This window comes from Haliaeetus albicilla, chromosome 9 (assembly GCF_947461875.1).
Source record: "Haliaeetus albicilla chromosome 9, bHalAlb1.1, whole genome shotgun sequence".
Taxonomy (NCBI): Eukaryota; Metazoa; Chordata; class Aves; order Accipitriformes; family Accipitridae; genus Haliaeetus; species Haliaeetus albicilla.
The window spans coordinates 29213365-29232019 of record NC_091491.1 but is presented as its reverse complement, the minus strand read 5'-3'; the positions used below and the strand labels follow the sequence as shown (position 1 = coordinate 29232019).

The 18655-nt window shown below is 41.8% G+C and overlaps 1 protein-coding gene and 1 long non-coding RNA gene across 22 annotated transcripts in view; both read left to right on the top strand.

The window, feature by feature from the left end:
* Positions 1-2722, top strand: part of LOC138686689 (uncharacterized) — a 31972-nt gene extending 29250 nt beyond the window's left edge. Inside the window, exons 3-4 of one of the 2 annotated variants that reach the window (XR_011325981.1) lie at positions 707-969; positions 2492-2722. This is a non-coding gene — a long non-coding RNA (uncharacterized lncRNA). Of the gene's footprint in view, positions 1-706; positions 1494-2491 lie in introns of those variants that run through there. The other variant, XR_011325980.1, reaches the window with a different exon arrangement.
* A 682-nt stretch (positions 2723-3404) lies between these two features.
* Positions 3405-18655, top strand: part of DLG1 (discs large MAGUK scaffold protein 1) — a 173983-nt gene continuing 158732 nt past the window's right edge. For 7 of the 20 annotated variants that reach the window (XM_069792309.1, XM_069792306.1, XM_069792305.1 and 4 more), the window contains exons 1-3: positions 3408-3836; positions 4145-4276; positions 18408-18574. In XM_069792309.1, the coding sequence (XP_069648410.1) occupies positions 3818-3836; positions 4145-4276; positions 18408-18574 (318 nt within the window). In that variant the 5' untranslated portion in view covers positions 3408-3817. Of the gene's footprint in view, positions 3837-4144; positions 4277-18407; positions 18575-18655 lie in introns of all 20 variants that reach the window. The other 13 variants (XM_069792300.1, XM_069792290.1, XM_069792307.1 and 10 more) reach the window with 4 other exon arrangements.

Sequence of the window (18655 nt, the reverse complement as noted above, 5' to 3'; positions counted from 1 at the left end):
CACTACTGTGATAATTTTCAGAGCAGGCAGCTGCCAACAAGCTCTGGCATAGTTTCTCAAAATGGGAAAGCATTGTCTGTGTTCACTATGGGTTTGTAAACTGGGTTTATTAGCCTCTTGCCTGCTTTTCCCAGTGTGTACAAATGGCATGGGCTAGGATCAGGTGGCTGTTACGGACATTTCTCCCCATCTCCACATCTGGGCTGTGCTGGCCGCCCTGTTGCCGAAAGCTGCCTGCTCCCATATCGCACATCCCCCCGAAGGACCGTGTCCTTCAACAGGCAGAGCAATACATCCATTGTAGCAAGCTGCCTGTCCCTGCCAGAGGTACGGTCCCAGACAGAGCGTCCCACGCAGGCTGCTGGCAGCGCTTGCGAAAGAAGGGATTTTAACAGTGAGATCTGAAGGCAGGGAGAGGGGGCATCGGTCAGATCCTCAGCCGCTTCTGGGGCCAAGAGGGCTACAGCGACAACGGGCTGCTTCTTCGTGTAATTGTTCTGGAGTTCCTATGCCAAGGGTCATTCTGGACCACAGCCAGGACGTGTTGAGCACAGCATAATGCTGACTTGTATGCTGACCACACCAGCTACAATTTAAGTACAAGCCTTTCTGTATGCTGCCTGTAACGGTTTGATTTAAATGATGTTGCTTAAGCCGTGGCACAAACGATGCTCTGGTTCATACCCAGTTTTCCCCTCCTCCAAAGGGAACTACACAATTTCCTGAAAACTGGAGCCTGGAAAAGACGATGTGTAATACAGAATGGTTTTGCAACACTGACTGTTACTTCAATGTGTGAGTAAAAATGCCATTTTCCATTCATGGGATGTTTTCTATGTGCACTGGAATTTCAAACCCACTTTATATACTGAAGTTTAATACTGTGCTTTCTGGTTCAACCACTTTCAATCAACAAATACACTCCTAGAACTGAAACAGAAGTGCCAGGAACCAACACTGCTCTCTGAGGTACAATAAGGCTTACCTAATTGCTTCCTGACTTGCTGATCCGTCATCCTGACCCCCTCTTTGATGTTTTCTTTTTTTTTTCCTGGAGCATTAGTAACAAGTGAGAAATGCTGTCTCAGGATATTATATATGGGATTATTTCTCTATCCCCAGCACAATGACCATATGTAATGGGATTACCTGTGATTTAAAATAAAAAAGCCTTGGAAACATCAAATCCTGTTTATGAAAAAAGTAGTTTCTTTATGGTGGTTCCTTTAACTGCAAAAAATTTTCTTTTTTTTTGCTTTGTAATAATATATTTTCATCAGTCAGCAAAATCAACCTAACTGCTGCAGATGTCTCTTTTCTGCTAGCTAAATTTAGGCTGTTCTTCCTCTCCTTCTGTATATATATTCCTCTGACATCAGGAGGAGTATGGCCCCTTTAGAGTACATTTATTGCTGTTGTAAACAGTGAAAAACTGATGAGGCCAGATGATGGAGGCTTCTGCCAATCTCCCTTCTTAGCATGCTTTCATTTCAAAATATATGAACTGGTACCAGTTAGTGCCAAAACTCTGAAAGTATGAAAATACAACTAGAAAGGAGGAGAATGAGAAGTGTGTGTCAGCATTAAACGTCTATTCTGTTTTCTTCACTGAGGTATGTGTACAATTTCACAGTACATAGCTGTGGGAGGAGGAGAAACTCCTGGTGAAAATCTAAGTACAAAACATGGGAGTATTGGGGAGGGGGGGTGGGGAGAGAGAGAGAGGCCTTTTCTAGATCTGTGTTAGATTTGTTGCAGTGTAAGTTTTCTTTAAGATTAGGACTTTGCCATGGCCAAATCTAGTCTCAATTTTCAGACTTCAAATTTGCAAGAGTTGCTCGGGAAATTCTTTTTAGGTACGTGGGGTAAGCTCTTGTACGTTTTCAGTTGTGTCTAAATCAAAAAAGTGTAAATGAAGATGCAAACTTGGATCAAAAAAAATCACGTCAGCAGGATTTGCTTTGAACTTTCAAGTCTCTGCCTCTCATATGCACGTACTTACAAGGACTGAAGTGTTTCAGATCTGAGGTTCTGGTCGATTGTCTATCTGACTGAGAAATAAGTAACGTTCCCCCTCAATACAAGCATTTGAGTTACCCCTAAATTCACCAGTTTTAATATACATTTTCCTTTTAATGGGCATCTAGAATATGCTGCAAAGGTCGTTTACCTTGCGCATGTTCCTATGCAAGTCACCCATTTTTATGCTGTCTCCTCTTTGCTATCATACAAAAAAAGCAAGCTGTTTGCATTGCCTTTGGAGGCACCTCATTACCATTTCCATGCCAGTTTTGAGAAAGTAGCTTTCATGATTCTGATCGGTCCGTGATGCCAGCCTTTACAGCCCATTTCTTAAATTTCCAGATAAGCTAGGCTTTTCATGCTTTCTCCCATGGTGTCCTCATGTTAACCTTATGTCCTCTGCTAACCGCAGCAAAGCTATTCCTTTATCCTCCTTCAAATAAGCCCTTCCCATGCCGTTCTTCGCCAGGATGACTGAAGGAAAACCCCAGCAACAGGCGGGTGCCCAAGCTCGTTGTGTGGGCCAGTAAGGTCTGTAAGGTATCTGTGTCTCCCTGCCTGTCCCATGACCTCTTCTCATGTCATTAGGCTATCCGCTTCCCGGAGCAGGGAGCACCTCCAGCCGTGTGTTTTTACGGTAGGCAGCACAACAGGAGCTGGTCCGTCCCCGGGACTCCCACGGCACCAGTGCCAGCGCAGTTATTTAGCCCTTTTTTTGCCCGTTAACGCCTGCCAGCTGCCCACGCGTTGGGTACACGGCAGCCAAAGGGACTGCGGCCGGACTGCGGCGGCACACCTGTAGCTGTCCCGGCCTCCCGGAGCACACAGCGGCCCCGCCGCACCGGGGAGCGCCTCACTCCCGCAGCCGGGCGGTGGCGATCAGCGCCGGGGACGCTCGGGGGGGGTTGTGTGTGTGTGTGGGGGCGGTGTCCCGTTCCCGCCGGTGAGGCCGCGCCGCCTCGGCCGGCGGGAGGGAGCACGCCGCCGGCGGACGCCGAGGGGCTGGGCGGAGCGGGGAGCCGGGCCCCCGGCGGGGCGGGGGTGGGCCTCGGCGCCGCGTACGGACCCAGCCTCGCCTTCTCGCGGCGGGCGCTCCGCTGCCCGGCGCCGCCCCCGCCCCGCCGGTGCGGAGCGGCAGCTTTCGGGCGCCCCGAGGGGCCGGGCGGGCGGGGCCGGGTCGCGGGGACCGCCGCCCCCTCGCGCGGGGCTGGGCGGGGCCAGGCCGCCGCGCGCCGGCCCCTTTAAGGCGGGCGGCGAGCGCTCACCTTGCCTCCTCCCCTCCCGCCCCGCCGACTAGGTACCGGCCCCGAGCCGAGCCGAGCCCTGATTGGGCGGCCGGCGGGCCCGGTCACGTGGAGAGGGGGGGCGCGCTCCCCACAGCCTCCAGGCCGCCATTTTGGCTGGAAAGTTTGGAATTTCCGAGCAGTGCGAGCGGGAGGCGGCGGGCGGCGCGAGCGCCCCAGCCCTGCCCTGCCCTGCCCGCCCCAGCCCGGCCCGCCGCTCCGCTCCGCTCCGCACCGCGCTGCCCGGCCCGGCTTGTCCCGTCTCTCGCGGAGGAGCCGCGGCGGGCGCCGGCGGGAGCCCCGAGCGGAGCCGCTCGCTCGCCGGCCGGCCGGCGGGTGTGCGGGTCGGTCGGCGGGTCGGTCAGGCGGAGCGGCCGCCGCCGGCCCCCCCTCCCCCCCCCGGCCGGCAGGGGGAGCCGCGCCGCCGCCTCCGCCGCGCCGCCCCGAGTCGAGCTCAAAGTTTGTGAGGCGGAGCCCCGGCCGCCGGGGGAGCGCCGCGGCCCCGGAGCGCCATGCCCGTCAGGAAGCAAGGTGAGCGCCGCAGGGCGAGGGGCCCCGGCAGCTGCCGGAGTCGCTGCCTGACAGCTGCCGCTGCGGCGGCGGCGGGACGGGCGGGCAGGGTCGGCTGGCGGGAGCCGGCGGTCCGCGGGCTGCGGTGCGGTGCGAGCCCGCCGAGGGGCACGGTCCCGCCCGCGCTCTCCCAGGCGCGAACAAAGAAGCCGCGGGGCTGGTCTGGGGCGGTCCCGGCCGCGGAGGCTTGTTGCGTCCCCGGCGTGTGCATCCCCGGTCCTCGTACCTGGTGCGGCGGGGTCACCGGTGTGTCTGGTCTCCGCTTGCAGATACCCAGCGAGCCCTGCGCCTCCTGGAGGAATACCGCTCCAAGCTGAGCCAGGCGGAGGACCGGCAGCTGCGAAACTCCATAGAGCGTGTCATCAGCATCTTCCAAAGTAACCTTTTCCAGGCTTTGATAGGTAAAGGCTGACTTCTCTCAAGTCTTCTCTCTGGCTTCTGCTCAAGCCGGTCGGTTCTCGCTTATGCTGTCACTTGCAGTGTTAAGAAGAAAAGGTGTTTTGCCCTTATGTTAGAAGCCATGTGCTTTTTGTCGTTGTGGTGGTGTTTTGCGTAGTAATACACGTGCTGTTACAGATCAACAGTTCGCTGGTTTCATATGCTTAGTTTATTTGAGGCTTTTGACTGGGCCAGGCTGCTTAAAACTGTGGTGCAACTTTTTCTTCTGTGGCATGTTATTGTAGATTACTTCAGACTGTTTTTCCACATATCTTTTACTTACCTGAACAATTTCTAAGGAGTGGTGTTTGGTGGTTTTGGTTTTTTTTTTTTTTTTGTGAGTCCACATGTGACAGGTTAATGAATTGAAATAGTTTTACTCTAAGGTTGGATTCAGGCAAATGTTCATGCTGAAGATTCTCTAAAAACATCACAAAGTGTTTATCTGAGTACAAACTTAAACTCAATGAGAAGAAACCTCTAATGCTTCAGGGAATACTACAGTGATCTCTTCTCCTTTGTTTGTTGCATATTAAAGTGTAGTGAAAACACTACTAGTTCTTAGAGTACTTGTAGTGCTTCACTTAAAATGTTCCCGTAAGTCTTGTTGAACTACTTACATGTAACTTTTAATTTCCTGCATGTTTGTTTGGAAGAAAAATTGAGTATAGATACAACTTGCAGAATCTTGACTTTATTTGGGAACTTCTGTAGCAAAGTGGTGAGATGTGGTTTCTCCTTGACTGATTTTTCACTATCTTTATGAGAGCTAATGAATGAAAGGGTTTTGTTAGTTTACCTTAAAGATTAAATTTGTAGAGTTCTGCATCCTTTTCTTTTAACAAAGTAACCTGTGTCTGAATTGTACTAATAACAAACACTGTAGCTGATTTTGTTATTTGGCTTACTGTATGATTAGTGTCATGTAGGTGTACATCTTACTTCATAGAACTGCAACTTCTTTGAATCTATGTTGTGGTGGAAACACAGGGACAGGCAAAACATAAACATGCATTGCTGCATGTGGAATGTTTTTTTCTGGAGCATTTATTTCATCATCTTGTGTAGGTTTTCAGAAGATCGTAATCTTGCATGAGGTTTTTTAAATCATATAATTTCATGAAAGGTAGTTATGAAAATAGGTTTGTTACAGAAATCTTTTACTTAACGAAGTCTGTGCATTTCTCTTCAATACTTGGTTGATGCTAACCAACTCCATGATGAAAAGCTAGACATAATCTTTGTGGGACGTGTATGAACAGGATTCGCTTATTGGTGAATCAGAATGTTGATGCCTTATATCAGAAGCTTAATGTACTGCAGTTGTGCTTTTTATTTTTAGCTGGCAAACTTCAATGTTAGCTACCATTTTTCTTGTTCTGGGTGTGTGTATGAGTGTGTGTGTGTGTTTTGTTTTGTTTTTTTTTTTTTAACTCTCTTGAGGATCCATGCAGTATTTCATTTTCTCCCATTTATTGAATAAGATACCGATCTGTTAGCCTTTGATATTCTAACCTGCAAGACGTAGTTTCTTCTCATATCCACATAAGGATCTTCATGGTTTTAATAACTCTACACCTAGTAGTAGTAAACTTGAAACAGCAGGCAACCTCATGTCTGCTGGCTTCATTCTGCAAGAGCAGAAAATGGGAATGTGTTGTTGCCGGTGTGGGCTACATGGCCTGTTTTCTGGTCTTGTAAGAAGTTGTACGTTGCAACCATATAACCCTAGTTTTTGTCGAGTTCAATTCATCTGTGAGTGCACAATAGGTGTCATGCTTCTTGGGTATGTTGCATTAACTTTGCAGGTACTGGTTCACTGTATGATCATTTATTACAGAGTGTGTGCATGTGTTCCCAAACTGTTTGTCTGAAAGGTGATAACACAGAAGGCTAGTACTTTCCAAGCAATTTATGCTGTGAACTTGAGTCTTCCTCCTTTAGCCTGCTCCTTTCCATGGAAATACATCGGGGGAGTTCTTGTTTGTGGCAGGCTGCTCCTGGCTATTGTTTTCCTGGAAACATCTTTTTATAGTGTGACTACTGCATGATGGGGTAAAGAGTAGGGGGACTCCCTGGAAAAGATGTGATCTGGAGGGTGGCTCCATTTGCTGGGAAGACCTTGAGCCTGTTCCTGCCTGTCCTCTTTCCATGAAGATCTGGGAGCAGGCTGGATGAAATATTCAGTTGTGCTGCAGGTTAGGCTTACCGGGAATGTTGAATTTCACATTACTTCAAGGTTGATTTTTTTAAGTGTGCATTTTAGAGAAGTTATGACATGTTCCCAACTTAAATAGCCAATACTGTTCTGACAGAAAGTTTCAAGCTCAACTACCAAGTTATTTCTCCTATCGATACTTCTTCCAGAAGCATGATACTTCTAGTTTTGTTTTTTTTATAAAATAATACTAAAAAAGAAAAATAACTTCATCCATATATTTTCTGCTTTTTCTGCCAAGTTACCTCTATCCAAAACCTGCCTGTCCATGGTAGGTGAGAATGTTTGTGAAGGCTGCAGTCAGGATCTGTAGTCAACTTCATGTATTTTTTTTAGTATAATTTTTAACTTGGCAATCAAATGCTCTTCTTCCAAGCAATAAATAGACATTACTTTATGCACAGAAATATATCTTTGGATTTATAATGGGGGAAGTCAGATATTCCTGAAAACTGCAGATTTTATCAATATTTCACATGTTTAGGTACACATGAAGGAATTAAAGGTTAATTTTTTTTCTTCTGAATTTTCATTTGGATGCTGAAGAATAAATGGTATTATTTTCTCATTTGAGCCTTTTTTTATGTTGTCCTCTCCTTTTAATTCTATCAATAAGATATAAGTTCAGCAATCTACAAACTTGACCTGGTTCTTAAATATATAATTATGGCTTTAAATTATTTGAATGAGAGCAATAACTAGTCAGTATGAACAACCAGTGTTATGAAATTGACATCACAATAGTGTTATATTTTAAATGAAATAACTGTAAGAGCTTCAAATTAGTAACAAAACTGGTAACCAATTGTGACCTCCTTAAAACAGTCTGTGAAAAAGCCAATTTTTTATTTTCTATGTCTTCTGTAATGTGGTATTTCCCATTGCCGTTGCTTCAGCCAGTCAAGTGTAATTATGTCTAGTACTTTAAATGAATACCAATGGCCTGTAATTAAAATCAGCTTGAGAATAAAGTCAGTTTTATGTAAATTTCCTATTGTACAGTCTCAGAATTGTGTGGTATCTTTTTTAGCTTATGATTTCTTGGTTGTAGTTGTTAGTGATGTTCTGATAATTGGTAAGGTGAATCAGTTTATTGAGAGACCAAAGATCTTCACATATGGGAGCATGAGATAGACTTAATTTCAGTTTGGTAGAGTTTGGTATTTATCTTCAAATAGTAAGGTAGTAATTCTGCAGATAAGTTCTGCTTCTAATTTAGGCACTCTTTTACTTTCTTGTAAAGGTATTTATCTTTTTGGTAATGTAAGAGGGGAACACTTGCATGCCCAAGTCTAACACTTTTGAGGGAAAAACATGTGAAGCAGACTTCTGTTTATACATAGAATCTTTTTGTGTAATTAAAGTCTGTTTTTAATGGGTTCTGTGCTGCAGTCGACTATTAAAATAGTCTTCTAAAATTAAAAATATTACTAGTTATAGCTAGAAACATGAGGTAGTTTACTTTAAAAATATTCCTTTTCCTGACAATAACTAAATCCATTTGCACAGGTGTCAGAAAAAGGGAATTCTAAGAGTCTCTACATACCCTGGCAAAGGAGTTGGCTGTGCTGTCTTTCTTGCCTTGTCTGTCTTCAGTGTTTTTTTTTAATATATTATTTTAAATATTATTTATATATATAAAGACTTTTTAGTATAAAATGACCCAAAGTTGGTACCCTTTGGAGTAGACTGACCATGTTCCTGCTAGATGGCATGTGGCCCCAGTTCTCTGAGCTGCGTGTGGCATCTCTGTAGACATTCTTGCTCTTTTAGCTCCCTTTCAATTAGCCAGTGTGGAAATATTTTCTGTACTTGCTGGCTAAATTGAAATCAAATGCAGTTAAAGCAAAAGCACTTCTTCATAACTGAAACCAAAAGTACTTGCTGTTGGGGAAACTTCATTATCAGCTTTTATTTCAGTGATATAGTTAGTTAATAGAGCATGTGGCATGATGACACAGCTAACTTCTCAAATCAGCTTGGGCCTCAGAGAGAATTTTAGTTGTGGCTATGTGTCATTGTGTAAGACTGCCCTTCAGTTAACTCAAGGAAGGCTACTTTGTGAACTGCTTCCCATTTTCTAAATGTTACTGAGGCCCTAGTACAAGTTCTTTCAGACTCAGTTGAATAATATTTACATTAAGAATCCAGAGATTCTTGACAGTAAGTTGAGGATCTGGTTAGTCAGTGAATATTGTTTTTTTTGGGTTTTTTTTTTTTAATTAGAGGAAAGTTTAGAGAGAATTGGACCTTCTGTTACATTGGATACTACTAAGTTGTAGATGCTAAATAGGGTATTTATACATTGAAATCTTACCCGTGGTGCATTTCTGTGAATTTTTTTCCCAGATTGCAACTTCTGTTATATAGCATCTTTGCTCATATTTGAGGCTGAAACATCCTTGGAATATAGTTCTTGCGACTTTGAGGTCTTTGCTTTTTGGACAAGTTTCCTAAGGATATACTATGGTTATGCTTACTATGGTCTCCTTCCGAAACTTACGCAAAAGTTGGTTTCAGAGAGGTTTGACCTAGGGTTGTGTTTTCAAAGGTAGTTAAGTACTTGATTATTTAAATGTGTTTTTCTTTATCCAGACTGAGGGAAGAGAAAACATTTTAACTGGTGTCCAGATGGAGTGTTAACTCAGTCATTGTTAGTATGCTTCTGCCATGTAGTTTGTCATTGCTTCAGAATGTCCCAGTTTTTGGAAGAACTTCACATCTTCCTCTTCAAGGAACCTAATGAGTGAAACAGTCTCATTGCTCCTCCTTTTTAAAGAACTACTTACTGTTCTGTATGTATGTAATGCAGTTTGATAGCATATAAAGTTTTGGTGTTGTGTGCTTGCTTTTTAAAATGTTTTCTGTGCTGTATTATGTGTGTGTGACAGTGCAATGTATTGAATTTTGGGGATTAGGTGCTGCTTTTGGTAGCCTAAAATAGCAAGTAAGACCAGTGTAAGTTGGGTAGCTACTGGTATGTAGATAAATAGTATTGTGGCAAAAGATTATCTTTGTAGTTGTTATACTGACCGTGTATTCAGTGTTGAATAGCTGCACTGTAGAATTTATCAAGTATTCTATTCACAGGGTTGCTATTAAAAGGGGCTATTGACAAAAAAACTTTGTCAATAAATCTGCTATTCATCCAGGGGCTGAAAAGAAAGTTGAAGTTGGGAATAATGGGTATAGTTTCCAGGTTCTGGGAAAGTTTATCTTATGTCCTGTTCTCACTTTATTTCCTGTGTTCTTTTACCTGTTTTCCCTAGTTCTGAAGCCTGTCTCCTCGCATGCTGCTGTGTACCTGGCTTTGCTCCTAATCTCCCTCAACATTAGCTTTGCTGCTTGGGTACAGTGTAGAGGAAAGGGGAAAGAGTGAGAGAGGCTATTTGGCCTTAATCTTAGGCTCGCTTCCATGGTGATCCCAGCAAGCAAGAGCAGAACATCTTGTTCAGCTCTGCAGCTGGAATGCCATGTGCCTCCTGTGCATCTGGTTGCCTGTATTTTGAGGGATGGTGCTTGTTTTGGTGCAGGTGGAATGAATCTTCAAAGAAACTGAACTCTAGCAGCTGACTAGTAGTCTCCTGGCACAGATGGCTTCCTGAATTATAACTAGGCCAAATTTGCAAGAATTTTAAGAGACTGCAGAAGGTGTAGGACTGACACTAGAATAACCTCCTTAGCTTCATGTTCCTTCCCCAAATTAGGGGAGGCTCTAGAGCTCTTTGGCAAAGCTTTTATAGGAATCTTGTCATGTGCAAATATCTTCCCAGCCATGTCCTCAAAAAAACCTGAGTTATTTTGGCTTGAAATTAAAAGGTCAGCCTAAGACAGAGGTGCAATAAGGAAAACTTGTGGACAATTATAAAAACATTGCAAATTTAAGTCCTGTTTTTAGAAACTTGAGTTAGAATTGGGCTGCAGGAAATGTACAAGTGTTACTGCTGGCGTAGATGCTAGTATGTGTTGCCACCAGTGTCAGATAATTACCTTGGAGTCTGGGAGCTTACTGTTGGTAGAAGAAACGAATGCTTGTGCTGCTTCCTCTAAGCAGAGCTATGCACCTGTATGAAAGCTCAGCTTGGAGTGTTGAGTGAACTCATCCCCTAAGTAGTTTGGTTCTTTTGAACACATTTGTCTGGAGAGAAACCTTTTCAGTCCTGTACTGACACTGTTTAGGAGACATCCTATAAGTAAGACTTAATAGTAACACTTCCTTTGTCCCTGACAGGTTTTTGTTACCACTAAAGAAGGTAGATACAATCTTTCAAGGAAAAAAAATGCAACAGTGTTATACTGGCTGCTGATTTGAAGCTGGGATTGAGATACTTGGAGAGGGTGGAGTTTTTAGTTTGGATTTGCTTTTTTTTTTTTAGGCTTAGGTTGATGACTAAGTGTGCATGAGGTGGTATTAAATCAAGGAGTTTGGACAGCAGAAGATTGTTATACCAATTTTTGCCTATGTGATGACAACTTTAATTTTTTTGAAGTTTTTTTCTACCTTAGTTCTGAACATAAAGACCCTCTGGGTTTCTGAAGGGAAACTGGAAAGAGACAACGTGAAGATGTGGTGAAGGAGTGATTAGTAAGCAAAGAGGAAAATATGAATGAAGAGTTTGGAATGTGTAAGTGCACAGGCTGGCAAGGGGTTGAACATCTCTGACTGTAAAAAGCAGCTAGAGGAATAAAAGCAAACAACTAGATCCGAGGTTAGATGAGGGCGGTTTCAGTTGAGCGCAAATTAAGGAGCACTCGTGTTAGAAGTGGAAAACAGCATCTCCTGGAATTTGAGTTAAGTGAAGAAGTATGTGCAGAAAGGTTAGGACACAGTTACTGAAACAAGTGGAAGGGCTGAGGATGAGTGGTTGGATGCTGCAGCTTGTAGCAAAGGATCTTGTAGAACAGAACATGTGTGGTAAGAAAGTTGAACTGCAAATTGCAACTTTCATTTTTTAAGAAGTCTTGATTGTGCACAGCAGTAGTAGGTTTCGTTTTTTAAAGAAGAAAAAAAAAAACCCCAAACAACTGGAATGGGCTTTACATGGGTTGTGATGAGGCTGGTTTTCACTTTTTGTAGTATGAATGCAAACATTTATTTGACTGGACACACACACCATGCACAACACAACCAATGAATGCACAAAGGAATACTTAGTTGACTCTGGTCGTTCGCTTGGTAAATGGATATGAAGCATTTCTTTGTGTTTTGTATTTTCTTCTTGATCAGTAATAATACACTTTTCAAATCTTGGTTTACTTGTGTTAAATGGATATTCTTGGCTTGATACAGCAGGTGAAGTAAGCATGCAGGATTGAGACTTTGTTAGAAATAGTAGGAGTTCTTTACAACTGAAGAATGAAAGTCTGTAGCATTGGCAGACTCTTGCCTGTTCTGACGGTGATCATGACTCTACTTAGATTTTGTCTATACATTCATTATGTAGGGCTGCGAAGAATTTCGCAGATACCATACATCTCAAATTGCCCTGAACTGAAATAACATGTTGACCTTTGTTTTCCTTGCTAGTAGTTTTAAGACTGAAGTTTTCAGTGCTTCAGGTGCTTTTGCACGGAGCCCTAAGAAAGAAAGATGTTTTTACCACCCCCTCCACCCCCCCTAGAATTAGAGAAGTACTTAATTTGTAATGGTATGACACCTCTTCCTGGACAAAGTACAGGTAGTCAAATTCTGAACAGACCTGTTTGTTTATGAAGTTACCCATATTCAACAAAACCAGGCAATTGTATGTGCTCTATTTGGATGAATGAATGTCTGAGAAGAGGCAGACCAATGAGAGGTGACAAAGGAATTGCTTACATGGATGGATCTTCAACTGAAATGCTACACTGAAATAAGTCAATTTCTGAAAGAATTCATAAGCTCCTTGGTTGCTTGCAAGCCTGAGGGAGCATGGTTGCTCTGAAAGGTTCTTCTGAACAAAGCTGGTATTGAAATGCTTTGTGCAGTGAAGTCTGTATGTTGATGCAAATGTATCTGGTGGTTTTCTGACTTGCTGACTTTGTTGGCTGAAATTGGTTTGTTCTGCTGCTGAAAATCTATCAGAAAGCAATGCCTCATCAATGTCAGTGCAGAATTAACCATGTAGCTGGAGCACAGAAATCCTGGTCATGCTGCTGTGCAGGGGGACCTCGACAGGCTGGAGAAATAGGCTGACAGGAACCTCATGGAGTTCAACGAGGAAAGTGCGAAGTCCAGCACCTGGGGAGGAACAATCCCATGTACCAATATATGCTGTGTGCCACCCAGCTGGAAAGCAATTTAGCAGAAAAGGACCTAGGGGTCCTGGTGGACACCAAGTTGAACACGAGCAAGCAGTGTGCCCTTGCGGCAAAGGCAGCGAATGGTATCCTGGGCTGCATTAGACAAAGTATTGCCAGCAGGTTGAGGGAGGTGACCCTTCCCCTTTGCATTTTAGAATGCAAAATATTAATTCAGAGTTTATAAAAAGTGAGCAAACAGAAAACAAACATGAACTTCCTAAATTAACTCTTGCTCATGCACAAAGCTGTTAAGTACACTAGAACTGAAAATCTTCAAATGAGGATACGGTTAATACAGCATATACAAATGTGGTTGTTAACTTCCTGTATATTGTGGTAGCAGTTTGCAACTTTGTGTCGTGTATGGTGTAAGGACAACAGTTCACTGTTTTACATGCACAGTGTCCAGTACAGTTTGTTGTAGTAAATGTGTCAGTGTTTTAGTCCATGAAATGTTAAGCTTGTATGGAATTTCCTGGCATTTATTTAAGAAAAATCACCTATAACCCACAAGTGGTCAAGATGCTTAAAGTGTAAAAACGCAAAGCCTAAAGACAGTAAGTTACCATGATCATCAAAGGACTGTTTTTAATTAAAAAAAAAAAAAAAAAAATCATGGAATCATTTAGGTTGGAAAGGACCTTTAAAATCATTGAGTCCAACCATTATGCTAACAATGCCAAGTCCACCATTAAACCATGTCCCTAAACGCCACATCTACACGTCTTTTAAATACCTCCAGGGATGGTGACTCAACCACTTCCCTGGGCAGCCTATTCCAATGCTTGATAACCCTTTCCGTGAATAAATTTTTCCTAATATCTAATCTGAACCTCACCTGGCGCAACCTGAGGCCATTTCCTCTTGTCCCATCACTTGTTACTTGGGAGAAGAGACTGACACCCACCTTGCTACAACCTCCTTTCAGGTAGATAAGCAGTAAATGCCAATGAAATTTTAGTGATTCCCTCTATACCATAATGTTAAAGGTGCAATATCAGAAACCTAAAGAACAACATCATGTAAAAAATTACAGTGAGTTGCTTAATACTTGTTAGAAAGCCAAAACCTATTAAAATATGGGCAGGGAAGAACAGGGAATGGGAGACTGAGTGGTAGAGGGAATCCTTCCTATGGAGATGTACAGTGTTGATGGTTTCCTCCTATTCACTGTTGTGTTTTCTTGAGATTATTTCTGTTTGCTAACATACTCTGTGCTTCGTTCTTTTTTCATTACTTTGCATTTCCATGTTACATTTGAATTACTTGTATATACGTTGTGTTTTACATATGCTGGATGCTGCTTCTTTGTTCTGTTATCCCCCAAACTGTTTTTGCCCAGTTCTCAAAGCTGGTTTCCTTTGACTAGCAATTAGCAGTTGGTGAGTTGTTTATAGCCTTGAGGCCTCTGACGGTATCCTTTGCCTTTATTGTCAAGGCCTCTGCTGTCGTTCTGTGCTTGTGCTCCTCTACGCAGCTTTTTATTCTGGGGTCATGGGTAATTCATTCCCTACAGAATAACTACTTGTTACTGATATCTATTAGCTACAAAAATACACACCCCCCCCCCCTCTTACTTGTATATACAGCCTGTGTGTGCATGTGTACTTAAGTATAGCTTTTACTTAGCTTCGGACAGTTGTGTGATGTAACACCCTATTTTTATAAATATTTATATATAAAATACACACAGCTTATACATAAACAATATTTAAATATCAGAATTTGCTTATATATGTTACATATATATATTCTATATATATTACATGTAACACCTATTGGTTTTACATATATTTATATCGCACAAGTGTCCGAAGCTAAGTAAAAGCCATACAAATTAGATAAGTCACTTGATCTTTAGATAATTGCTGTTAGAGTTGGACAAGCTAAAACAATGCTCCAGGCAGGCCAAGGCAAGTCCAGAGGCCTGGTTATTAGCTTAACATGAGGCCCATGGCCTGTTACAAGCAATGTCAACACCTTGTTTATGGGGTTACACAGTTCCCTTAAGAAAATGCAATTATCCCATCTCTGACTTGTGAATTGCAAAGTTACAGTTGCCAAAAGGTTCATGCATAAGTGAATACAGAGGATAATTCTGCTCAGCTTTATTTTACTAGCTGATTATACTAAAATTATGTATTCCTTTCCTGTGGAAAGGTATTTGTGGGGACCTTGGCTTGACAATAAGATTTTTAGAACATGCACTGATCTTAAGTTATCCTGATTACAAGTGTACTCTCTGTTGAATATATAGCAAAAAGTATCAGACGTTCCACATACCAGTAGAAATGGCAAGCAGAGGCCTTATGTCTCATTTCTAAGGAGCAGGGAAGAAATCTATCTGAAGGAATGGTGTCATGTTGCTGGTTGGAATCCTTGTCCTTGGAGGCAGATCCTCTAGATAGGATTGATGTAGGCTCTTGAAGTGCCATCAAATATACTTAATTTAGGAGACGTTGTAAGAATTTGTTTGCTTCTGCAGTTCTGCTCTTCTTTTAATTACTATGTTGTGGTTTTTAGTGAACTTGGAACTCCCTTGTGAAGTAGATTTGGGTTTCAGTTTATATTCGGTAGATAACTCTTTCTTGTTTGCTTTAAGAGTGAGAAGTTGTAGCTTCTAGTGGATCACATTACTGGTGAATGAGCCTGTTCAAAGAACAAAACAGAGATGAGTGCAGAATACAAGAAGGGGGAGGGGGAAAATACACCAGCAAACTGCTTGTAGTTGGTCAACTTCTACTGTACTGAAACCCCCCCTGTGTTTGTCACCACTGCTTAGCTTTTCACATTAGTAATAAGTTAAGAAAAATAATTTTCTTTTTCATGTCTTAAGAGTCCTCCTTTTCAGAACTGGTGGTCTGTCACTTGCTTTGTATAGACTTTTATTCTTGTTGCCATCAAACATATTGCTGATTTGGCTACTTAATGTGGTTTTACTTGTAAGCTGACATAATTCCAGGGTGATTTTCTGTGTTGCCTACCATTCATCACTTTTTGTCACTTTGGCTTTCCTGAAACTTTGTGCTCCTATTTTTTGTCAGTCAGCTGTTCTTTCAATGTTCCCCCTTTAGTTAGAAATGTTCCCCATCTGTGTTTTCTTTTACTGTTATGTGATATCTGATCTGAATTATTTTCTGTAGCTTAGTTTTTTCTAACTTAGTTTGAGATCTAATATGTCTTGGAATTAATGTGGGAGGAAGGGACTGGGACATGAAAAGAGCACATCTAGCTTGAAGAGGGAATCTAACCACAAATGTAACTAAACAAATTAGTATTTTACTACCTGCTGTTTGTAAGAATTAGGAAAATGTTACAACTTTTCATATGTTAATAATGCATCCACAGATTAATATGACTTCAGTAGATAGTTAAGTGTGTTCATGTGATGAGATCTTTTTGTGAGCTGATATGTAGCAGTAGACCAGAAGAAATTTTTTAGGTTGAATTTAATATGGCCTGAGTTTCTGGCTTTAAAAAATGTAAATGTCCAGCACTCATTCCTTGTGGACCTAATGCATTCAGGGTGCATATACTGCTTGTTTATACTTATAAGTACTTAATGTTTGTATTCTGAATAGTAAAAACGCAAATAAATGTGTTCTTTTTTTTCTTTAAAAAAAACCCCACAACAACAACTAGATATTATCATGTAGACATCCAAGTTCCTAGAAACTTTTTTTGCAGATTTGGAGCAAGTTCAGGATAAACAGAAACTAATAACCATATTAAGTGGTGTATGTATTTCTGATATCTTTCAATAGTAAGTCTATTGTGGTGTCCTTCATAGCGAAGTGGCCATGATGTATGGGAAATGTGCTTTTTGAAACAAGTCATTCTGCAGTATAAATAAATGGCTACCTACGCTGGCAGGGACTTAAAAGAGTAGTAGCAGAATTGAGAATCGGTGCCCTAGATTTCTGTTGCAAAACAGTTGCACAAATAACCCCTTCCCATAAATAATGTAGTGATCTTTCTGGCTTGGTTGCTGTGGATTGCAGCTATAGAATCAACTTAAATGACTGCCTATTTTAATATACAAAGTACTTTCTACTGGGGGGGGGGGGGGAATCTTTACTTGGTGTGCTTGATTGATGTATTAATGTTAATGCAGCTACAAGGCAAATTTGCAACCGAGGGAGCTAATGTGAAAAAGATAGATTTAAAGGCAATTTGTGTCTCTTAGGCTGCTTTGCTCCTGTATATCTAGGTCACTTAACATCTTCCACAACCCTCACTGCTATTTCTTCCAATCAGCAGCGCTAACAGCAAGTATGACTTTAAAAATTAATGTAAGCAGTTGATAGGAATTTGATTCTTGCTCAGAGAAAAGATACAATGGAATTTGAGAATTGCTGTTTTCTGAACTGGTAGAGAGCAGGAGTGCAATGTCTATATAAAAAAAAAATCTAAGACTGGAACACCATCAACAGTAAGACTTCTCTTATTTGTGTGGTCTTTCTTTTGTGGTGTAGCTCTATAAAGGAATTAGTTATTGTACCTCTGTTAGTGATGCTGGGCAGCTGCTGAAAAGCTACAAGATTCTGCAGATTAGAGTCCTTCTTATTCATGGCTGGGTCCTATTTACTTCTTGGGCTAGCTGTGTCTGTGTTTGTCTTCTATGAAATTGGTGTAATTTAAAACACGAGTTTACAGCTTCTGTTTAGCAGACTTTTACCTCAAAGAAGAGACTAAAAGCTTTACAAGACAATTTCATTTGTCTGCCCTTCCCTTAGCCTATACCTTTTCAGATTTATTTATTTATTTGTTTTAATATGAGTGTTTACGATGTGATTACAGTTGTGGTAGCAAGTTTCATATGCTTATACTTCATAGAAAGTATAAACACCTTTGATGTTTCTTCAGATTGTGTTATTTTTGTTGGTGCTTTATGTAATGGATAGGATGTCAATAAAAAAACCCTGATGCAGCCAGATTCTTGTTCCTCAGAAGTTTCCAGCTGAATCTTCAGGGTTATAGAAAAAGCTGTTTATTAGTTCGTACGTATGACTTGTAATTCATACTGTTAGAAGTTTAATCCTATTTCTGTTACTTAGACTGAAAAAGCAGATGATGACCCATCCTGATCAATCTCCTTTTTCCTAACTTCTTGCAACTTCTCTCTCTTGCCAATTTCATCAATATACTTATATTTCTGTGGTTATTTAATTAAAACATATACCACAAAAAGGACCTTCTAATATTGCCTTTGAACAATACATGTCAGATAACCAAAGGCTCCATTAGCTGAAATTATGTATACCATAACTTGAAGCATAGACCTCCCCCCATGACTTACACTATCCCACTGCAGTTATTCCGTGTGCTTCTGCTGTTCCTGCTGCAGGTCATGCTACTGGGGTTGGTGGCAGAAGCCCAGAGTGAGTGGGGACACATAGGCTCTGAGATGATGGGGTGCAGAGAACGAGTTGTGTATCCTGTGGGGAGATTCATGTGATCTTGGAGATACACCTTCATCTGTAATAGGTAGATAAAGTAGCAGGTATCAAATTTGTTTTGCAGGAGGATGTTGTTAAAATCAGAATGTTATAGTAACTATAAAGCCTAACTTCTCAATTTTTTCACATCTTTAGATATTCAAGAATTTTATGAAGTGACCTTATTGGACAATCCAAAATGCACTGATCACTCTCAGACATCTGAACCAATACTGCCTGTGAATACCTGGGACTTCTCCAGCCTTCCAAGCACAACAGTGACATCAGAAACACTGCCAAGCAGCCTTAGCCCAAGTGTAGAGGTATGATACAGAAATCTCTGTCTTATTTTTCTTGTTGAGATTATTAGTTCAACATTGTTCTCTACACTTCCTTCATTTTAT